The sequence below is a fragment of the Stegodyphus dumicola genome, chromosome 4, assembly GCF_044657685.1.
Source record: "Stegodyphus dumicola isolate Sdum_Otavi_A_Nest chromosome 4, ASM4465768v1".
Lineage (NCBI taxonomy): Eukaryota > Metazoa > Arthropoda > Arachnida > Araneae > Eresidae > Stegodyphus > Stegodyphus dumicola.
This window is the reverse complement of record NC_140771.1, coordinates 183,653,003-183,672,858: the sequence shown is the minus strand read 5'-3', so window position 1 is coordinate 183,672,858 and position 19,856 is coordinate 183,653,003. Positions and strand designations below refer to the sequence as shown.

At 32.3% G+C, this 19,856-nt stretch overlaps 1 protein-coding gene across 1 annotated transcript in view; it reads left to right on the top strand.

The window, feature by feature from the left end:
• Nucleotides 1–19,856, top strand: part of LOC118186515 (aquaporin-9-like) — a 118,197-nt gene that overhangs the window by 69,829 nt on the left and 28,512 nt on the right. The window contains exons 3-4 of the mRNA XM_035356624.2: nt 7,464–7,601; nt 12,761–12,876. Coding sequence (XP_035212515.1) covers nt 7,464–7,601; nt 12,761–12,876 — 254 coding nt within the window. The remainder of the gene's footprint in view (nt 1–7,463; nt 7,602–12,760; nt 12,877–19,856) is intronic.

Sequence of the window (19,856 nt, the reverse complement as noted above, 5' to 3'; positions counted from 1 at the left end):
AACATGTTTTAAATGATGCAAAGATTCATGTTTTGGCATTTTTACATTTAAAGAAGTCAGTTTATGAAAATTTCAAAATCTACATTTTATACATCACTCCGGTCTCTACACTTAAACTTAAAAATATGTTATACTCCTTACAAAAATAATTCACCAAGACATTTACTTCCAAAATTTGCTATTTCTGACGTCACTATCAGTTTGCATTGAACAATCGGTTAATAAATAACAGTACTTCGAAGTTGATTATATTTTCTTTAAATGCCATGCAACGATATTATTTTCTATCATTAAATTTGATTTCCTAGTGTCTTTAATTTATGACTTAGTTACATTGAGTACGCTGAAAGAGTTTTACGTATGTAATTTTTAAGTTTCCAAAACCTAAAAATCTAATAATCGCATAAAATTTAGTATTAGTATAAATATTTTTCATTTTTAATTACTGAGAATGATATTATAAATTCGCCTGCTGGTGTTTTTTAGAACGCGAATTCTCTAAGTAAATCTCCATTTTGTAAATACTTTATATCCATTAATACTTCTCAGAATACTGTATTATAATGCTCATCACTTAATCTTTCAATAACAACAATCACTTTAAATAATCACTTTCAAGAATCAACTTAATACAACAATCACTTTTCAACAACACCACCTAATCTTTCAGAAAACTCTGTATTCAACTTCAATCATCACTCAATCTTTCTTTTCAATCAATCAAGAAATCGTTTTCTAAATTGATATTTTATTTTTAGTTACGTTTCATGGAGCTCATCATTTGCTCCGCAATTCGTGCAAGGCCTCCGAAAATTATGCCGAATTTAAATGCCAAATTTGGTGCTACTTTGGTAGACGGTAGCACGGATTTTTGACGATTTACGTTGGCGCAATTGTTGGCGCGGTTTTTACAATCGTCAGCCATCTTGAACAACGCTGTTTTTACGTACTTTACGCATAGTAAAGTATTCGAAACTTTAAAAAAATTAATATCGTTAAAAATAATGAATTAATTTTTTGTTGAAAATATCGTTTTTTAAGATCGCAGGCTAATGTAAATAAATACATTTACTATGAGTATAAAATACTAAAGTAAGGTTAAGTTATTACTTTCGTACAGCAAAAAAATCTGATGTGTACACCACATTCCTTGTACGGAATATTAAATTATACGCATTTTTTCTTGCATTTCATTTAAACATATTGGATTCAATTAAATCTACTTCACCGACAGCGCATAAACCACAATAGAATAAATGCATTCTTTAAAATTCACTCTTTTTTTTCTTTAAAATTTAAAATTCACTAGTATTTGTTTACCATAGCGACACTCTGGCGCTAGATTCACTTAACAGTTATATTTCGTTCATATTATAACTCATAATGCACAAAATTTATATCATTTAGAGAATAGAATTCTCTAATCGTTGCCACATGTTCTATTCAACTACTATAATAAAGCTAGAATGATGTATAAAAGAAATTAAGCAAACAAAACAAAAAAGAAACAGTTTTTCTCAGACGATTCAGTATTTCTCATTCAATTAATTCAGTTCTCACTTCGCGAGAAGGCAAAAATACAAAAAAACTCAAAATATCTATATTAAAAATTACGAAGTAAATCTTAAACACTTATTTCCTCGAAAAAATTCCAGATAGGATTAAGCATGATTTAATTCGCAATAATAAATGAAGGCGTTATCTTTATTGTTGTGAAGCTAAGTTTCTCTAGATTGGCAACAAATCCACTAGTCTGCTGTTTCAAATGTAAACAATCAATGGCCGCCATAAAAAAAAAGGCTTAGCGGCACTTAAACAACTTTAAAATTGTTGATAATTCTAGAAATATTGCATACAGGTTTACTAAAGGCATAAAAACCTTAACCGGAAGATAAAAACAACATAATTCAATCATTTTTAAAGCAAAAAATGTACAATTTAAAAACATATAAGAGTAAAGAAACTGAGATCACTGAGCCTGGTAACAGAGTGGATATATATATAAATATGTTTATATACGTTTGATGCGGCCGATTGCAACCAAAATATGAGGTGTACATCTACATATTATAGCAGTCCTATATACAAAATTTCAACGTTCTGAGGCTACTCGTTTTTGAGTTATGCGAGATGCGTACGTACATACGTTCGTACAGACGCAACGAAAAATTCGTTTCAGAATTAATTTTAAAGTAGTTTTATAATTTTTTTTTGGAGGAAACGAGTCTTTTATTCTGTCCTTACGTACAGATATCACGCAAAAACATCGTTAAATTGCATTCGAAAGTGGTCAAAATGGATATTTTCGTTGAAATATGTTGCCTGAAACTTTCCGCGTTTACAATACTTCCTTTTCACTTCGTACAAGGAAGTAAAAATAGAATAAAAACACCGCTATAAAAACATTGCGTCAACGTTTAATTGGATTAAAATATTACTTAAATTGAATATCGAAGTAAAAACATCATACCAACGTTTAAAAGAATTAAAATATTACTTAAATTCAAATCTTTTAGAAAACGTTTTTTAACATATAATTATTTAACATTAGAACATATGTGGCAATAAATATCTCGGCAATTTTTGAAAAGAGTGTATTATTTTTTTTAAATATAAATTGAAGTATACAATTATAAAGTAAAACAAAATATGTGCTTACATTTTTTTTTTACTATTTAACCTATTGTATATTGATAAGTACTGCAAAAAAATCGGAATCATAATTTAGATATCAATGAAAAAAATTTTTAAATGTGATCTAAGGAATTCGAAGAGATGAATAATAAAATTTTAAAATGGCGCGGTAATGCACAAAAATTCAGTAAGCAATCAGAGAGCTGATTACATCACGAATAGAATTAAAATTATTTACATAATCATACATAATAAAGTCATTTTTAAAAAAATGCAAAACTAATTGTATTTTAATATTTAACAGTCATAAATAGTGTTTAAAACATTAGATAAATTTATAGATATTAAAATCAATTACTTTTAAAGTAATGTGATGTCATTCATTACATCATCCACAACATAAAATTTCATAAAATATCATAAACAATGAAATTTTTATTTCAAATAAAAATGCAAAATTATATTTATTTTTAATATTTAGAAGCCATAAATAATATTTAAAACGCGGAAATTATGTATAATAAAACGCAGTATTTTTTAAATAAAATGACAATAAATTATAGGCTACCATAAATAACATGTCTAGCAATGGGTTTACCATAAGTCGTATTGCTCGCCAAAACAAATCGCCAAAATCCGTGCAACCATCTACCAAAGTAGCACCCCAAATTTCACGGTCAGTTTTTGTCGCACAGAAGACAAACTACTTGTGTTTTATTTTTTATAATAAGTACAAAATTTTCGTAAGTATAGGGATTATAAAAAGCTAGATTTTGTAATTTTTCAGAACTGACTTCTTTAAATGTAAAAAATCCTAAAACAAGTGTTTTTGCATCGTTTAAAATATTTTTATATCTGGAAGTATATGTCTAGTACCAATGGTTTGGAAAATAAAAGCCGAGTAAGGACTTTTGTGGATATAGTGTAAATCCCTCGTTCTCCATTACTTATCAATCACTTGGGTACACTCTGGGTATGCAAGTGTAGGATATTGATTGTGAACGAATAACTTTTCAATTATTGACATATTTTTAATATAAATGTGTTCCAAATATTCACTCTTCACTGTATTTTGTTTAATTACTCATTTCTTTGTCATACATATAAAATGCGTCTACTATGGTTTGAGACCAAGTTCGTTCGAAATCGAAAGATAAAGAAAGCAACATTCCTTTTCCCTAGCCTTCAACATACAAATCTTGTAAGTCTATGCAATGGTGGCCATGTTTATATAGCAGCTTGATACCTTTGTAGAACATTTAGAATGCTGTTTAGGTCTAGAGAATATTGTTTATTTTTATTATAATATTATTTATTTTATGGAATCTCTCGAACAGATATGAGATTTTACACAGGTGTGATGAAGTAGTCCAAAAATGCCCAATCTGGAGAATACGCGATATCTTGAAAATTAGGAGACTTTTCTTTGTTAAAAAGTGCTCGAATCGAATTGCTTGATAACACATTATCTTGTAGTAGAAACCTATTATACGTATGAGCTTTTCCAGACATAATGTTCTAAATTCTCTTCATACGTGTATCCATTACATCTCTGCAAAATACTTTCTGTCAAAAGGTTTGTTTTACCTTGAAGGCTTATGAGAGCAATTTTTTAGCATTAAGCAGTATGTGAAATTAATTTATAATAAGGGCCAGTTAATTGGAAAGCCGATTAATATACTTTCGGTTAATCGAAAAGTTACTGCATTACACAATGTTTTTGTAAATCTGTAGACTCGTTAGTTTAATAAAAAGGAGAATACATGAAAAATGAGCAGTGTCCTCGCCGAGATTCATATACTGGACCTCCCAGTTGCTAGCCGAGCGGTACTATTTAGTTATCCAGGTTAGAAACCGAAGGCACGTGGTAAAAAGGAACAAAATACCTTATATACTCTCCCTATATGACTGGGAAGGAAGAGATCCAATTACCAGTCGCCAGTGTCGCCAGTGGGGATAAATAAATCCAGTTGCCAAATCAGGTGCCACTTGTACAGTCATAAGACTTCTTTTTGGGGGAATTTGTTTTTTGTTCTTTTTTAATCCAGAGAAGCGAAAAATATGAAGTGCTGTGGCCTGAATTTGAACATTGGAATTTTCGATTGCTAGCCGGACGTTCCATCCAGTACATTACAAAGTCACGCTGTAAGAAAGGAGAAAATACCTTATAAAATTATGTTTATAACAAGTGAAAAAAATCTTTTGTGGTTTGTCCCAGTGGCATTAACTAATATTAATCACATCTGTGATTTGTAAGGAACACTATCGAATCTATAACGCAGGTAAAAATAATTTTCTTATACCATAGTACTTGCTTTCATTTCTGGCAAAACGCAAATATACTTGATTGACGCTGGATTGTTGTTTGACAATAAATTTTCCCCTCTTCATACCTAATTTGAAATTTTAAAGATGTCACACAAAATGGGGTAGCAAGCATCTTTTAGATAAAGCACGTATAAAGCTCTGCATAAATAATATTTTGTCGTTCTGCCTGAAACGTTTACTTTCTCCAAATATGCAGTATCATGTGAGATTTCCGAGCTTTCTAGTTTTCTTCTAAAATATCAGCTTCCGAATATTTTTCTTTAAATTGCGTGAAAAATGCTTCATCTCGAGCACAAAATAAATAAACTGCTTCAACATTTCCTGCAAAGGCATGCTTGGCATTTTTGATGAAAGTAAGCGTAAGAAATCAGTAACTGAAATGTATTTATAACATTGGGAAAACAGTTGTACCATCGAAACGAAAAAATACTTTTGCATTCTTCAAACAACTTATTTCCAAATAAGAGGTTCCCTACTCTTTGAGAATTCAGTGCTTTGATCCTTGTCATTTAAAACTTGAAATCATATTTCCAAAATTCTCTATTTCGATCGTTTTCTTCACATTTCTTACTTAAATATTAGTTAGAACAGATTACTACGGTATCGGATTAAACATTCACTTGCAATAGATAAAACAGGTTCGTTGTGAGCTTTCTTAAGAACACTGACTTTCATTTACAAGTGCAAACATTGGAACATTACGAATTCAGCTTACTTAACCATGACGGCGCATTAACTTAGAAGTCAAACAACAAAAATCAGCTTATTTTTTAATTTTCACAGGACTATTTTCGACGGTTTTACCAAACCTCAGCTGCAAAAGCGCAAATGAACGAGATAAGATAAGAGAGACTGGACGCTGACTTTTGTTGTTTGACTTTTAATTTTGCTCGGCGTGTTATTGTATCTTAATTATGATGAAGCAGTTAGGAATGAACTACCAGTCTTTCGTTGTCTTAAGCCGATGCCCCTCTTAATTCTTCGTGGTCCATCTTAAACTGATATCACACCTACTACTTACTTTCAACAACTTGTCGAAAGAAACATTTCTGAGAATATTAGTTTTCGGAATATCTGTTTGGTTGACTTACGCGAAAATCAGTTCTTTGGGAAAATGCTACGTGAGACACAACTTTAACTGAAATATTTTCATCCCAATTGTAAAATGTCTTGCATAGTTACCCGAGACATCAGTTCCAGTAAAACATGTGTCGGATGGAAACCCTCTATTGGTAGGAGAAGAAGAAGCTAATTTCTTTGAAAAGTTTCTCCTAACTTCACGTGTCATTAGATGTGATAACCTCATTAGTCACTGATATGCCTATTCAAGATAAGCTTTTATAAATTCTAAGAGATTGTGCAGATATTTAAAGACAGTTTAATTTAAGAAAAACTTCTAACTTTAATACGTAATGATTTCTTAGTTTCCCTTTTTAATTAGACTATTTTTCTTTCCTAGCGTAAAGGTAGTAGCGTGCATCTAATAAATCTCACAGAACTACGTCATTTAAAAAATAATCCTCGTCATATTATTCTTAGACAATGTTTATGTCGTATGTACTTACATAACGCAAAACGTCTTTCAGCTAAAAGTGATATTATGTGAGAACCAAAATCTTAATTAACCAATAGAAATAAAGTGGAGCCATAACTTCACGAGCATTCATATTGTATTCTACGCATCTCTTCTCTTGCTTGCATCTGTGTTTTTGACGCCATATTGACGCTCCGCTTATTATTGCCATATACAACACTTTGAATATTCGAAATCTGTGCGCATATTCCCTTATCGTGTTATTATTCAACAAAATATACTTTATAAAATAAAAATTATCTATGCGAGGCTAACAACAATCTTTCATTCCAGAAAAATATATCTTGTATCCACGTTTCCATGCAACGTCTATATCACCGTCTAAAAATGTATCATTTCGTGTATTTTGTTTACCTTTCGCTAAGTGCACTGTTATTCATTTCAACGATATTCGATTTTCGATGTTCTTTAATTGAACAATGAAGAAACGCTTGTAAGGAAAAACAAAAATAAGCGCAGTTATGTATTTACCAACTGTAAAATGCGACATTTTCATTGATGCTGGGACTCGGGAAATAACCAGACCTGGAACTGAAGCCCAAATTCAGGTCTTGCAGGCAAGATCACTGTTTAGCCTGCGAGATCTGGCCTCAGAACTAGCAGCGCATAGCATCTCTTAATTCCTCATTAAGCGTTCTTTATATAAAAAAAAGAAAAGAAAAGAAAAAAGAAAAAAAAAAAAAAAAAGAAAAGAAAAAAAAAAGTACCGTTAGGGTCCACAAATAGGCACTGTGCCTAGGCCAATACTCGAACCATCTTAAATGACCGCGGGAACATCTTTTGAAGAAAATGCATAGCAGGAAACCTCTGTTTAATTTAATTTAAAAACTAGAATTAATGCTTCTGTTTCATTTGACAAATTCACTGAAAGCAAAATTAAATTAAGTTTCGAACAATTTCTTTTTAGGAGGCCATATTCATCCCGGAGTAACGGTTGCATTTGCTACTGTGGGTAAATTTCCGTGGAGGAAAGTACCACATTACGTTCTGGGCCAACATCTTGGCGGTTTCTTTGCTGCTGTAGTTGTGTACTTTACCTTCTATGGTATGTACAGAGAATTTTGAAAATTATTGATTTTTATGATTCTTTTGGCATTTTCTGTAGTTTTTGTGTGAATTTATGAAGTGATTCAAAACGTTTAGCAATTATTTTTCTAATACATGCATTACTAAACATACCACTATTTTTATTGTGTTTATTCTACAGAATGGATCCAAGCGAATCAGCTAATCAAAGGTTTAGATAATTTAGCTTTACTTGACCGTTTCAGTGTTTTCTTGTAGAATATAATCCCCTAAAACATCAAAATTCAAATCATTTGACAGAACAATACACGTAACAATGACGACTCCAAGGAATCGAATGCTTTTCCTCGCGGAAACTCGCAGAAACTCCTGAAAACGATGAGCCAATAAGCCAAAGAAACCGTTTCAATAAATTAAATACTTATGATTAAGGAAAGACTAAGAAAAAAAATCTCACAGATTGTTATAAACAAGGAAAATTGCTGAGTAAAGATAAATCAGAAGAATTTGAAGTTAATACGAAGAAAGCAGCCCTCTTCGTATACTCTGGGAACAATACTGATAACAGAACGTTTAACGTTTTTACACCTATAAACTAAAAAAGGGGAAGGCAGTTAAAACTGTAATTAAGAGACTTCCAATCTCAGTTTCTAAAGAAGAAATCAAAAATGATTTCATCCGAAGAAATTTTCCTGTATTGAGAGTGACGCAGATTGCCTGCACGAAAAATGAAATACAAGAACCACAGCCGATTTTCTTCATTGAATTAAATAAGACAAACGAAGATTAAAAACATTCCATATTAACAACTTTTCCCCTTTAAAGTCAGAATAAAAAACTTCTCTCCAAGGAAACTCCCGACACTGCTGTACATGCCAGCCTTTTGGGCATATTCAGCACTTTTGCAGTAACAAAGAAAAGTGCGCGAAAACTCGCAGAAATTCTACTTGTAAACTTTAAAAAAAATGCCTGTCTGCGTTTTTTGTCAAGGCGATCATGTAAGTTCTCATTAAAATTGCCCGGTTTATAAAAAATTTTGCCCAAATCTGAAAATATACGCTTTGTATTCTGGAACTAAAAAAACATTTTCAAGGTTTTCTAAAGACGATTTTCCGTAGTTTCCAAACGATGGAAGTAAAATCAAAACAGCCGAAAATAAAAGCCTGTGTATTCAGAAACTGAAGAAGAACCCACAACGCAATTAGATGAAGCAGTAAATTGGAAAATGATTTAAAATAAAACCAAGACACCTGATGAGAAATTAGACTATACTATATGAGCAACAGAAATGCTTATCCGCGTTGCGGATGCAGAACTGTCTCGGGTTAGGGCTTATTTTGATTTACTGACAAAAATGTTTTTGTTGTACGTCAGCCGCAAGAAGAAGTTGCTAGTTCCAACTACATTCAAATAAATCTTGATAATAGTTTTTTTAATAGTTAAGAAGGTCAAAGCGGGCAATTGCCCAGGAAAATATTCAAAGCCATTTTCTCGAAGATCAATGGATTTACAATTACACTGATAGTTCAGTGCAGAACAAGGGCATTGGTACTGTAATGTATTCAACAGTTTTCTTCTTACAAAGTAGTATGTGATAACGCCACTAATTTTGATGGTGAAAGTCAAGGGGGTCTTACATCTGTTTAACTGTAGGAAATACTCCATCTCTAAAACTGTCAACTTCTCGGACTAGATTTGACTTTTAGATACTTGTCACCAACAGAACTTGCGATTCGAAACAAAAATATGAAAACTCACAAATGTGTGAGTGCTGAAATCTTCTGAATGCCTTTGCTAATTCTATGAGATTATAATGAGTACGGCTCATCGTGGAGTGTGAGAAAAGGAGATTGAAGATTTCCAGACAAAGAAAAGAACTACTGTACTCCAGAAGCCCAGAAATTTAATGACCTTTCATTCTGTTACGAAACTAATAACCAAGGAATTTAACAAGCTTTTTGGATAAAATTTACACGAAATGTACGAATTTATCTTCTATCAATAATATACTGTCTAGATTCTCCCCAGATTACAGCTTGACATCAGTCTATCTTTTAAAGTAGTAATTACCCTAACTATCATCTGATTAACGTACTGTTCAAGAATTCTTCATTGTGTTCTCTCTGTGTCTCTGGGCCCCCTATTTTCGCAGTTTTTACCCAGGTGGCTTCTCTTACCGAGAAAGGCTAATGGAGTTGAATTCCAAAAGCCAGGCACTTGTAAATAAATAAAATTTGTTAATTTAATCAATCATTCCCAAAATATTGATAATTTTACGTATTTTACTATTCCATACGAAATGTTTGTATTTTCTCGCTGTCATGCCGCCCTAAATTATTTAAATATTTGTATTTTTTACTCTTTCTTTTCTAGTTTACGTTTTTAGAATTCTGTTTTTAACTGTTTAAATGTCTTTTATATCCTTTCCGTAGTTTACTTATGTAAATAATATAATAAAATGTGTGCCACTATTTAAATTAAAATTTCTCATTTCAGCATAATCTTTAGTAAAACTGAATTTTCTTATTCTTTTATATTGACTTTTATTTATTTTAATTTATTAATTTTGTTCTTCGCTCTAAATTAAATACCTATAGTGTTATCAGTTGTGACTATGAATTTCAAAATTAGGTTCACAGTTTGTTTCAAAGCTAATTCAGAATTTATGCTAAGGAAATCTTGATTGACTTTATCGACCATTTTTCTGTTAAATAACTTACACTTTTCAGATTACAGCAAATTCAATCATTTTAATTTCAGCAAATTCACTCATTTTTTAACCCTAATTGAAGAACAAATTTTAGTAACAAAATAGTTTTAAGAGTCGAACTAGTAAAAATAAACAAACTCGGTTCTAAAGATGAATGAAATTTCCGAAGTGTCATTGAATAAATTTTAGTAGGAGCATATGGAAAGACTACCAAAAACAATTTCTTTTGTAAGTTTTCAAATGAAACCTTTTAAAAGATATGTATTATGTAAGAAAGTATAGGTGTAAAAACATGCGTTTGAATTTTCCCTTTATAGACACTCCAAATTCAGGCTGTTTTGATTTAATATAAATCAATCTTTATGTAACTGCTATGAAACTACGTCTTTACTATTTCATTTTATTATAACGAGGTGATTTCAATCGTACAATTTTCATGGTGAAATTTTAGTTATGCAACACTTTTTAACGACATTTTCTGAGATAGGAAACTATTTTTGGAACTCCATTTAAAAACATTAACTTCAGTACACATATTTTTATTAAAATGTGTTATTGACCAAAACCATCGCAATCCTTGATGCTTGTCTGATTTGACCCCCTTCATAAACTCTAACGTTGGTTCCAAGACTAGTTTTTATGAGGCATAGCGCTAGCGAAAAAGAAATGGGCAGCATAAATGCGTATAAATCGAAAAGTGCTCCTCTAATTTAGGCAAATTTTGTTTTCATAAAGGATTTTTTTAAGTTTAAGAATCTCCTTCTTTCGTTAGTTTTCCTTGATTACAATATACTTGTAAAATGAACGCTCTTGAGATGAGTCAAGTGATATTGCATTAATCGATTCCTCTTCCCCAAAAGCTGTTTGTGGACTTTAACATGCAAAGCCAAATTGTGTTTCTGATATACAACGTCGTTTTGGAGAGCCATATGGATGAAAATCCGCCTTAGTGAAAGACTGGCCTATCAATAGAACGGCACATTGTTCGTTGGTGTGGAAATTATTTTGATTAATTGATAGATGGCGCTAGCGTTGCGTGTTAACGCGACGCGACGTGCCTTCTGAATTTCCATAGACTCTCCACCGGCAGCTCGATAGATGGATGTCTGATGGTTCGCACACTATTTGATTAGGAACACTTCGGTTCCTATTTGATTTCGATTTTCGATTATGAAAGCATATAGATTTATTTGTCAACTGAACCACCATGTTTGATCTATGAACTGTAAATAGTGTACATATTAAAAGTTACATTTTAAAAGTGATTGATGTCGATTTATAGATCTTAGAATATTTTGAAACAGTTGGCCTCAGAGAAGTCAGGATTTAACACAGGGTGCTACTTGTATGGATACATTAAAGGTAGAGTTTGCTGTCTTGAATTTGACTACACATGACATTTGGATGAAACTACACATCACAGTATTTGGTGCTATTTGATATGGACATGCCGAGATGTATTAGGCAAAACACTGATATCTATGGTGCTACAAAATGGGCAGACAAAGATTATTTATAACTCAGCTATGTAAACTTCAATACCTATTCTTCTAATAAGTAAAACTTTCGCCCGTACTGTTAAACTCTTTCTTCTGTAAAACTTTGAATATATCTGTTTCTTTTTGCCTAACCCTGTGTTTAGACAGTCATTAAAAAACACTATGTATAATCAAGCGGTCACAGCCTTAGAAACCTTTGAATCTAAGTTTTAAAACTGTGATGCGTTAATTGTACATTTCTCTTAACAATGAAATAAAGCACGTTCTTTAATTGGGATGAATTTTAAAATATCTTAATAACTTTTAATCTGAATGCATTTAAAAGAGATTAAAGCAATGCATCAAATGCTATGAAATGCCCCAGTCGTTCAAAGTTACTTTAAAAAACTTTCAATAGAAATTTCTATCGTGTTGAATGATAAAGGAGTTGGAAATATCCTATCAAGAAAAACGTCGATAGAATGTTTGTATGTCTTATAGCTTTGCCTCAAAAGAAATTTCTCTAAGGAGTTCTGGAAGTATATATGCGGGAGAAACGTTTACTTGAAGGTATCTAAATTTTATTCATGACTGTAAATTGAGGCAATATATCTCAAACGTTGAATAATGAGCAGCAGAATTCACCAGAGTTAAATCTACGACAGCAGCACTAAATGAATAATCAAACCCTTATGCTTTCAGAAGCTTATTGATTAAGTTTAAACATTTTTTTCTGTTATTATTTATTTCTGAATACGAATTGTAATGCCAGTAAGGAAACAATTTCGAAATAATATATTATTTTTTAAATTAGCAAGGTTTACAAATACACAAGGTTACACTGGTTAAAATTGCCAGTGGAAAATAAACTCAGTTTAATTATTTAGACAACAAACTGAAAGTAAAATTTATTTCTCTGTTTTGCTTCGTATACTTTTTCTGACTTAAAACTGAATTTTGTTATTAACTAAATTTATTCACTTTCTTCAGATGGTTTCTACGTTTTCGATCCAATGAAAACAGTTGTCGGTGAAAACAGAACCGCTTGGGTTTTCGCAACTTATCCTAGAGAAGGCATATCCATATGGAATTGTTTTTTCACCGAAGTAAGTGCGTATTTTTAAAAACCTAAAATTTCTTTGCTGAAACTTGTTAAAAACTTTCTTAATTAAGACATGTTTATTAAGAAATTTTGTGTAAAATTTTCAAATAAAATTAAAAAATTCTTGAAGGAATTCATTTTCTAAGATACTGTTCAATAAACGATGTTCTTTTCTAAATTTTAATGACAGCATGGTAACGTAATTAAATTTACTGAAGAAAGAAACACGAAAAATCAACAAATAAATTTATAGGGATTCGAATGGTAGCCAACCGTGCTTTCCAATTAAAACTCGAAGATACGCGATAAGCAAGGAGAAAATACCTTGTTTTCTCTACCACTTAAAGGCAACCGGCGAATAAAGGATCCAGTCTCTAAATCCTACTGCAGATGAATTATCATTCACCAAATTTTAATTCGGGTTTCACTAGTACAGCGATTTAGAAATTTTGGAGCTGGGGAAAACACAAATACAATAATTCTTTCAACTTATGCTAGAAGCATATCACATAAATATTTATTTTTATTCAATAACAAATGCCTTTCACAACATTCTTTTTTAATGTGTAGGGTTAAAACTAGGTATAGAACTAGTGTATATGATTAACACCAGTACTGTTAAATGCGTATGGTAAAACCAGTAGTAAAACTGAGCAGAATATATTAATAAGCAACATATTGTACTCAATACACCTCTAATCCCTATAGTAGCTTTTAAATAATAAGAAAAAACACATTGAAAAGGATACACTTTCAGGTGCTTCAGGTATCCAAGCAATTCCACAGGTATTTTACGTTGAGGAACAGTTTAGCATATAAAAAGTCTGTATGATGATATAACATTAAAATTAAATAGAAAATGTGAGGTACTTAATTGTGTTTTAAGTCGGAGATAGAGGTTAAGCTCCCAAAGATCTTCAGAAAGTGTTAAGCTTCCAAAATTAAACTCGCCGACATTTAGTAAAAATTTGCAGGAGTGGATAACTTTTAATGACCTTTTTAATGCATAGTAATCCTAAGCTATCAAATTCTGAAAATTACACTTATAAGGTGTTTTCTCCCTCCTTTCAACATGCCTTCGGGGGCACACTTAGCGTGTATTCGAGAGATCGCGTCCGGCGAAGGTATTGCTCATTTATGATTCCTACTTCAAAGAAAACCTAATAACTCTACACAGTATTTAAAATCTTTATTAAAACGTGACGCATATCGTATTGTACAGGCAGTAATGGATAACAATTATATCATAGCGTGGTAATTACTGAAGGATCGTTACTCAAATAAACGTGATTAATATTTGAACAGATTAGAAGGTTATTTTCATTACCTTCAATTCGAAATCAATCAGCTTCCACAATTCTAAGCTTAGTGGCTACGGTGAATAAAATTCGTGGTTTGGAGGGAATACAAGAGAAAATAGAGAACATTGGTGATATATTATTAGTAAAAATTAGATTCATCAATTAAATTCTGGTGGTAAAGACTGTTAAAAAAAGAGAACATTCCAAAATTAAGTGAACTGACTGAATTTTTAAAGTATTATGCAAGGACATGAAAAAATAGTAAAGTGGCACCCGAACTGAAAATTGGGTCCCCTAATTCTCAGTCGCCATTTAAAAAACATCAGTAGAAATATTGTGACCATTAATATTATCAATTGCAAGAGCATCATATTTGTTTCTAGTAAGTAAATCAACACTTTTTAATTAGTTTTGATGCTCTAGTCGTGCTTTTAGGTTAAATGGAGCCACCCGCATCATTGGAGTCAGTAAATAGCCCGCTTACTAATTTTCTTAAATGGTTTTTTAGGTTTACCTGTACCTTTATCGTTCATTATCTAAGACACAGTCATTCTTGACACCATATTTAAACCAAGATTATATACAGCATTAGAATTAGCACTTTTAACATCATTAACAAGTTTTAGTATTATAAGATCAATTATGGAACAGTTAGCAAATTCAAGATTTGAAGCACCAAAAGAATATCACTTAACTTTATAAATCTCCATAAATCCTTGAGGAAATTTGCGTTCTTTTGAAGTATATCAGGTAAGCCAGTATTTTCTTTTCCGATTTTATAAACTTTGAAGTATCAACACATAAGTGATGCTTTGCTTTTATGTCCGTACGGAGTCTTACAATTTGATGTTTGGCACACACATAATCATTACAGCGTGCACTTCCTTATTAATAAGTTCTTGCCAGTTTTCGTCTGTACGATATCCACCCCAAACATCATCCGAGAGTCCTGTCGCCTGGGAATGAGCTGCAGTAGTCATAATATCCGTAAGAGATAAAGGGGTAATCCATTACACTCCATTTTCCTTAATTCAAACGCAATAGAAATGATGAAATCACAATCTCACTACCAGAGGAAAATCACTGTACAACACATGAGAATCCAGCAATGTTAAAACACGAGGTAACAAGGCGAAGCTAACAAAAACCACAGTCCCTTCACATACAGCAACTCGAAATCCATTGTCTGTCCACACACAACAGAAATGGTGAAATCACAAACTTACATATGGGAGCCCAATCATTGTTTAACACACATAAACCCAACACTATTAAAACACGAAGTAACGAAACGGAGCTACAAAACCACCCTCCAACATGTTCATCATTCAGCATCCCACATTTCCCGTCTTGAAAATAACATGCTGAATAAGAAAGAATGCACCGTGCGGGACGCATATTTCACAAGTGAACATCTGTGTAGCCACCGAGGGAGTGGCTTCTAGGATGGACCAATGAGCATCCAGTAATATTTCTGTCATGTCACATGACCTTTCGCGTGCTTTAAGATTTAAGCAAGATGGTTGAAAATATTCTGCCACGCAATTTTCTGTACAAAATAATTAAAGCATCGTCGATTGCTTCTGAAACGTTTCATTGCGAAGTTAGATCAAATATAGGAAGATTTCATTACCTGGTTGAAATAAATACAAACACATGTTGGATGCTTTGCGAAAATATCGAGGTGAAATATTACTTAAATAAGATGAAGAAGAAATATGTGATAAACATCTGAGCCCAAATGCAATCTTTACATAAAACTATGCATATAAAAAAATATTTACACCAGTTATATATGTAAATAGCAGTCAGCACTTTTTATTGCAGTCTATATGAAAAATATGTTCTATAATAATAACCAAAAAAAAAGAGAACATTCCAAAATTAAGTGAACTGACTGAATTTTTAAAGTATTATGCAAGGACATGAAAAAATAGTAAAGTGGCACCCGAACTGAAAATTGGGTCCCCTAATTCTCAGTCGCCATTTAAAAAACATCAGTAGAAATATTGTGACCATTAATATTATCAATTGCAAGAGCATCATATTTGTTTCTAGTAAGTAAATCAACACTTTTTAATTAGTTTTGATGCTCTAGTCGTGCTTTTAGGTTAAATGGAGCCACCCGCATCATTGGAGTCAGTAAATAGCCCGCTTACTAATTTTCTTAAATGGTTTTTTAGGTTTACCTGTACCTTTATCGTTCATTATCTAAGACACAGTCATTCTTGACACCATATTTAAACCAAGATTATATACAGCATTAGAATTAGCACTTTTAACATCATTAACAAGTTTTAGTATTATAAGATCAATTATGGAACAGTTAGCAAATTCAAGATTTGAAGCACCAAAAGAATATCACTTAACTTTATAAATCTCCATAAATCCTTGAGGAAATTTGCGTTCTTTTGAAGTATATCAGGTAAGCCAGTATTTTCTTTTCCGATTTTATAAACTTTGAAGTATCAACACATAAGTGATGCTTTGCTTTTATGTCCGTACGGAGTCTTACAATTTGATGTTTGGCACACACATAATCATTACAGCGTGCACTTCCTTATTAATAAGTTCTTGCCAGTTTTCGTCTGTACGATATCCACCCCAAACATCATCCGAGAGTCCTGTCGCCTGGGAATGAGCTGCAGTAGTCATAATATCCGTAAGAGATAAAGGGGTAATCCATTACACTCCATTTTCCTTAATTCAAACGCAATAGAAATGATGAAATCACAATCTCACTACCAGAGGAAAATCACTGTACAACACATGAGAATCCAGCAATGTTAAAACACGAGGTAACAAGGCGAAGCTAACAAAAACCACAGTCCCTTCACATACAGCAACTCGAAATCCATTGTCTGTCCACACACAACAGAAATGGTGAAATCACAAACTTACATATGGGAGCCCAATCATTGTTTAACACACATAAACCCAACACTATTAAAACACGAAGTAACGAAACGGAGCTACAAAACCACCCTCCAACATGTTCATCATTCAGCATCCCACATTTCCCGTCTTGAAAATAACATGCTGAATAAGAAAGAATGCACCGTGCGGGACGCATATTTCACAAGTGAACATCTGTGTAGCCACCGAGGGAGTGGCTTCTAGGATGGACCAATGAGCATCCAGTAATATTTCTGTCATGTCACATGACCTTTCGCGTGCTTTAAGATTTAAGCAAGATGGTTGAAAATATTCTGCCACGCAATTTTCTGTACAAAATAATTAAAGCATCGTCGATTGCTTCTGAAACGTTTCATTGCGAAGTTAGATCAAATATAGGAAGATTTCATTACCTGGTTGAAATAAATACAAACACATGTTGGATGCTTTGCGAAAATATCGAGGTGAAATATTACTTAAATAAGATGAAGAAGAAATATGTGATAAACATCTGAGCCCAAATGCAATCTTTACATAAAACTATGCATATAAAAAAATATTTACACCAGTTATATATGTAAATAGCAGTCAGCACTTTTTATTGCAGTCTATATGAAAAATATGTTCTATAATAATAACCAATTCAGAATTTTATTCAAAGTGAACTTTACTACTTTGCATTCGTATACATTTAGTGCGTTAAATTTCACATTTAATAAATGCTCGTTCTGAAATGTACTGTCTAGACAAGAACACTCATCAAACAGAGTGAATTTATCGTACTCACAATGAGTATATTCAATTTATTCATGTATAGTTTTTAATGTTAACAATGGATATAATCATATCATATGTGTTCTGAATCTTACACTTTAAAAATTAAAAGAATGCAAGCACTGAAATAAGAAAACACTAGATTCATTGTAACACATTCAGTCATTCTCAGCTCAATTAAAAAAATTATACACTTGAATTCTCTTAATCCAGATAATATACCGTGAACATCAATCTTAATATTAATGAGTGATAAAAATTGCGAAAGTGAAATGTCAGCGATTAATCAAACTCAGAAAACGAAAGCACTAGGAGATTTTCTACTATTACGCCATATATTTATAACTGCGAAACAAATGCAAATTAAAACGTAAACAACATACGCTCACATGCACGAAGATTTAGCGTCACAAGAGCAATAGCAGTTCATTGGTCCATTTTCGAAACCCCTCCCTCAGTGGCTGCGCTGATGTGCACTTGTGAAATATGCGTGCGGAACTCCTTCGTTTACCGAACAAGAAGTGCATCACAGAAAAAACTAAGATAATGGTTTTGGGTATTAGTATAAGTCTCAAATTCATTAAAAGCTTTGAGAATTCTCTGCTTTCCACCATTACAAACTGAAGAAAAACATTGGAAAAGTCTGCATTTACAAACAGGTCCCTGTGACGTGTGATTGCTCTTAAAACATTTATAACATCGCGAAATCTTCCTGTTTTTCCCCTCTTTTCGGCAGATAACTCGGACACTGAGTCAAGACGTCCACTAGAATCTTTATTTTCCATGTTCACAAGCACTACTGAAGAATTAATAAACGAATAAGCTAGATCCAAGGAAGTTGGACATAAATATTTCTTCCGTCTTGGTGCTTGCTAAAACACCAGTATGCAAAATCTCTCCTCGGTTACAGTTACGGACATTAATAATGTTCTCCCTGAGGCGATTCATATGTAAAATTTATTCCTGTTCTCCGCTAGATAGCATTATTAATGCAATTTTCATAAAAAAGTGACATAAATGGTTCCTGCACTTAGGTCTTCAGCTTAAAACCCAATAATTTTCTTTCGCAGATAATCAGCAGCATTAAGTTAACTCGAATATAAATCTAATACTGAGTTTTGATATGACGAATGAAACATAAAACTCAGAAGTAAAAACCTTTTCGCATAGGCAGCTCAAGGCACATTCTTGTAGAAATAGAACTGACGACCAGAATTTCAGACTAGAATTTCAGATCACTGAAATGCTGCGTGTTTTAAACACTCATTAAATAATTTTGTAGATAGTAATAAACATGCTGCTTAACTTTCGAAGATTTGGAATACTAATTGGGAAGGTATGATAAGATTTGTTTTTCTTTTCTTGATAACTGAACTTTATTCCAACGATCGACATGGAAGTCTTATACAGGATTTGATGAGATGGTGGGAAAATTATGCAGACATCATGTTGAAGAACTTAAAATTTGCAGATCAGAGCAAAAATCCTTAATTCTGAACGCGAACTTTACACTCGAATTTCCAAAGTGTTCTAGTGAAGATAAATAAATTCTGCTAAATTCTTTGAAATATCTGATGATTTAGAAGTTCATGTCGCAACGGAGGACATGGTTTAAGGCGTGATGGATTGTGTGCCTGGCTATTTAAAAGCCAAGATCTGTCGCCAAAACCAATGATCTTGGAGATCTTAATGCGTATTGACGAAACTAATATTTCTTTATTTTCATTCGCCAACATTTCATTAGCCAACACAGTAACACTAGTGCATAAAGTGCATGTTCTTTAAGAACTACATAAGTACTGTGCTCAGTTTTGAAATTTATTTGAAGATAAACAAAACGGCAGACTAGATAGTAAAAGAAGTAGAAAGAGAAAGTAAGGTGTCCGAGATTGAAAATAGGGTTCAAATCGAATTGATTTTCACTTCTCAAGAATTATTTCCGGTTTGCTTTATTCTGCTTGGTTAATATTTTATCTTGTAAAATTACTATTGGCAAAGCCTTATGTAAGTTATG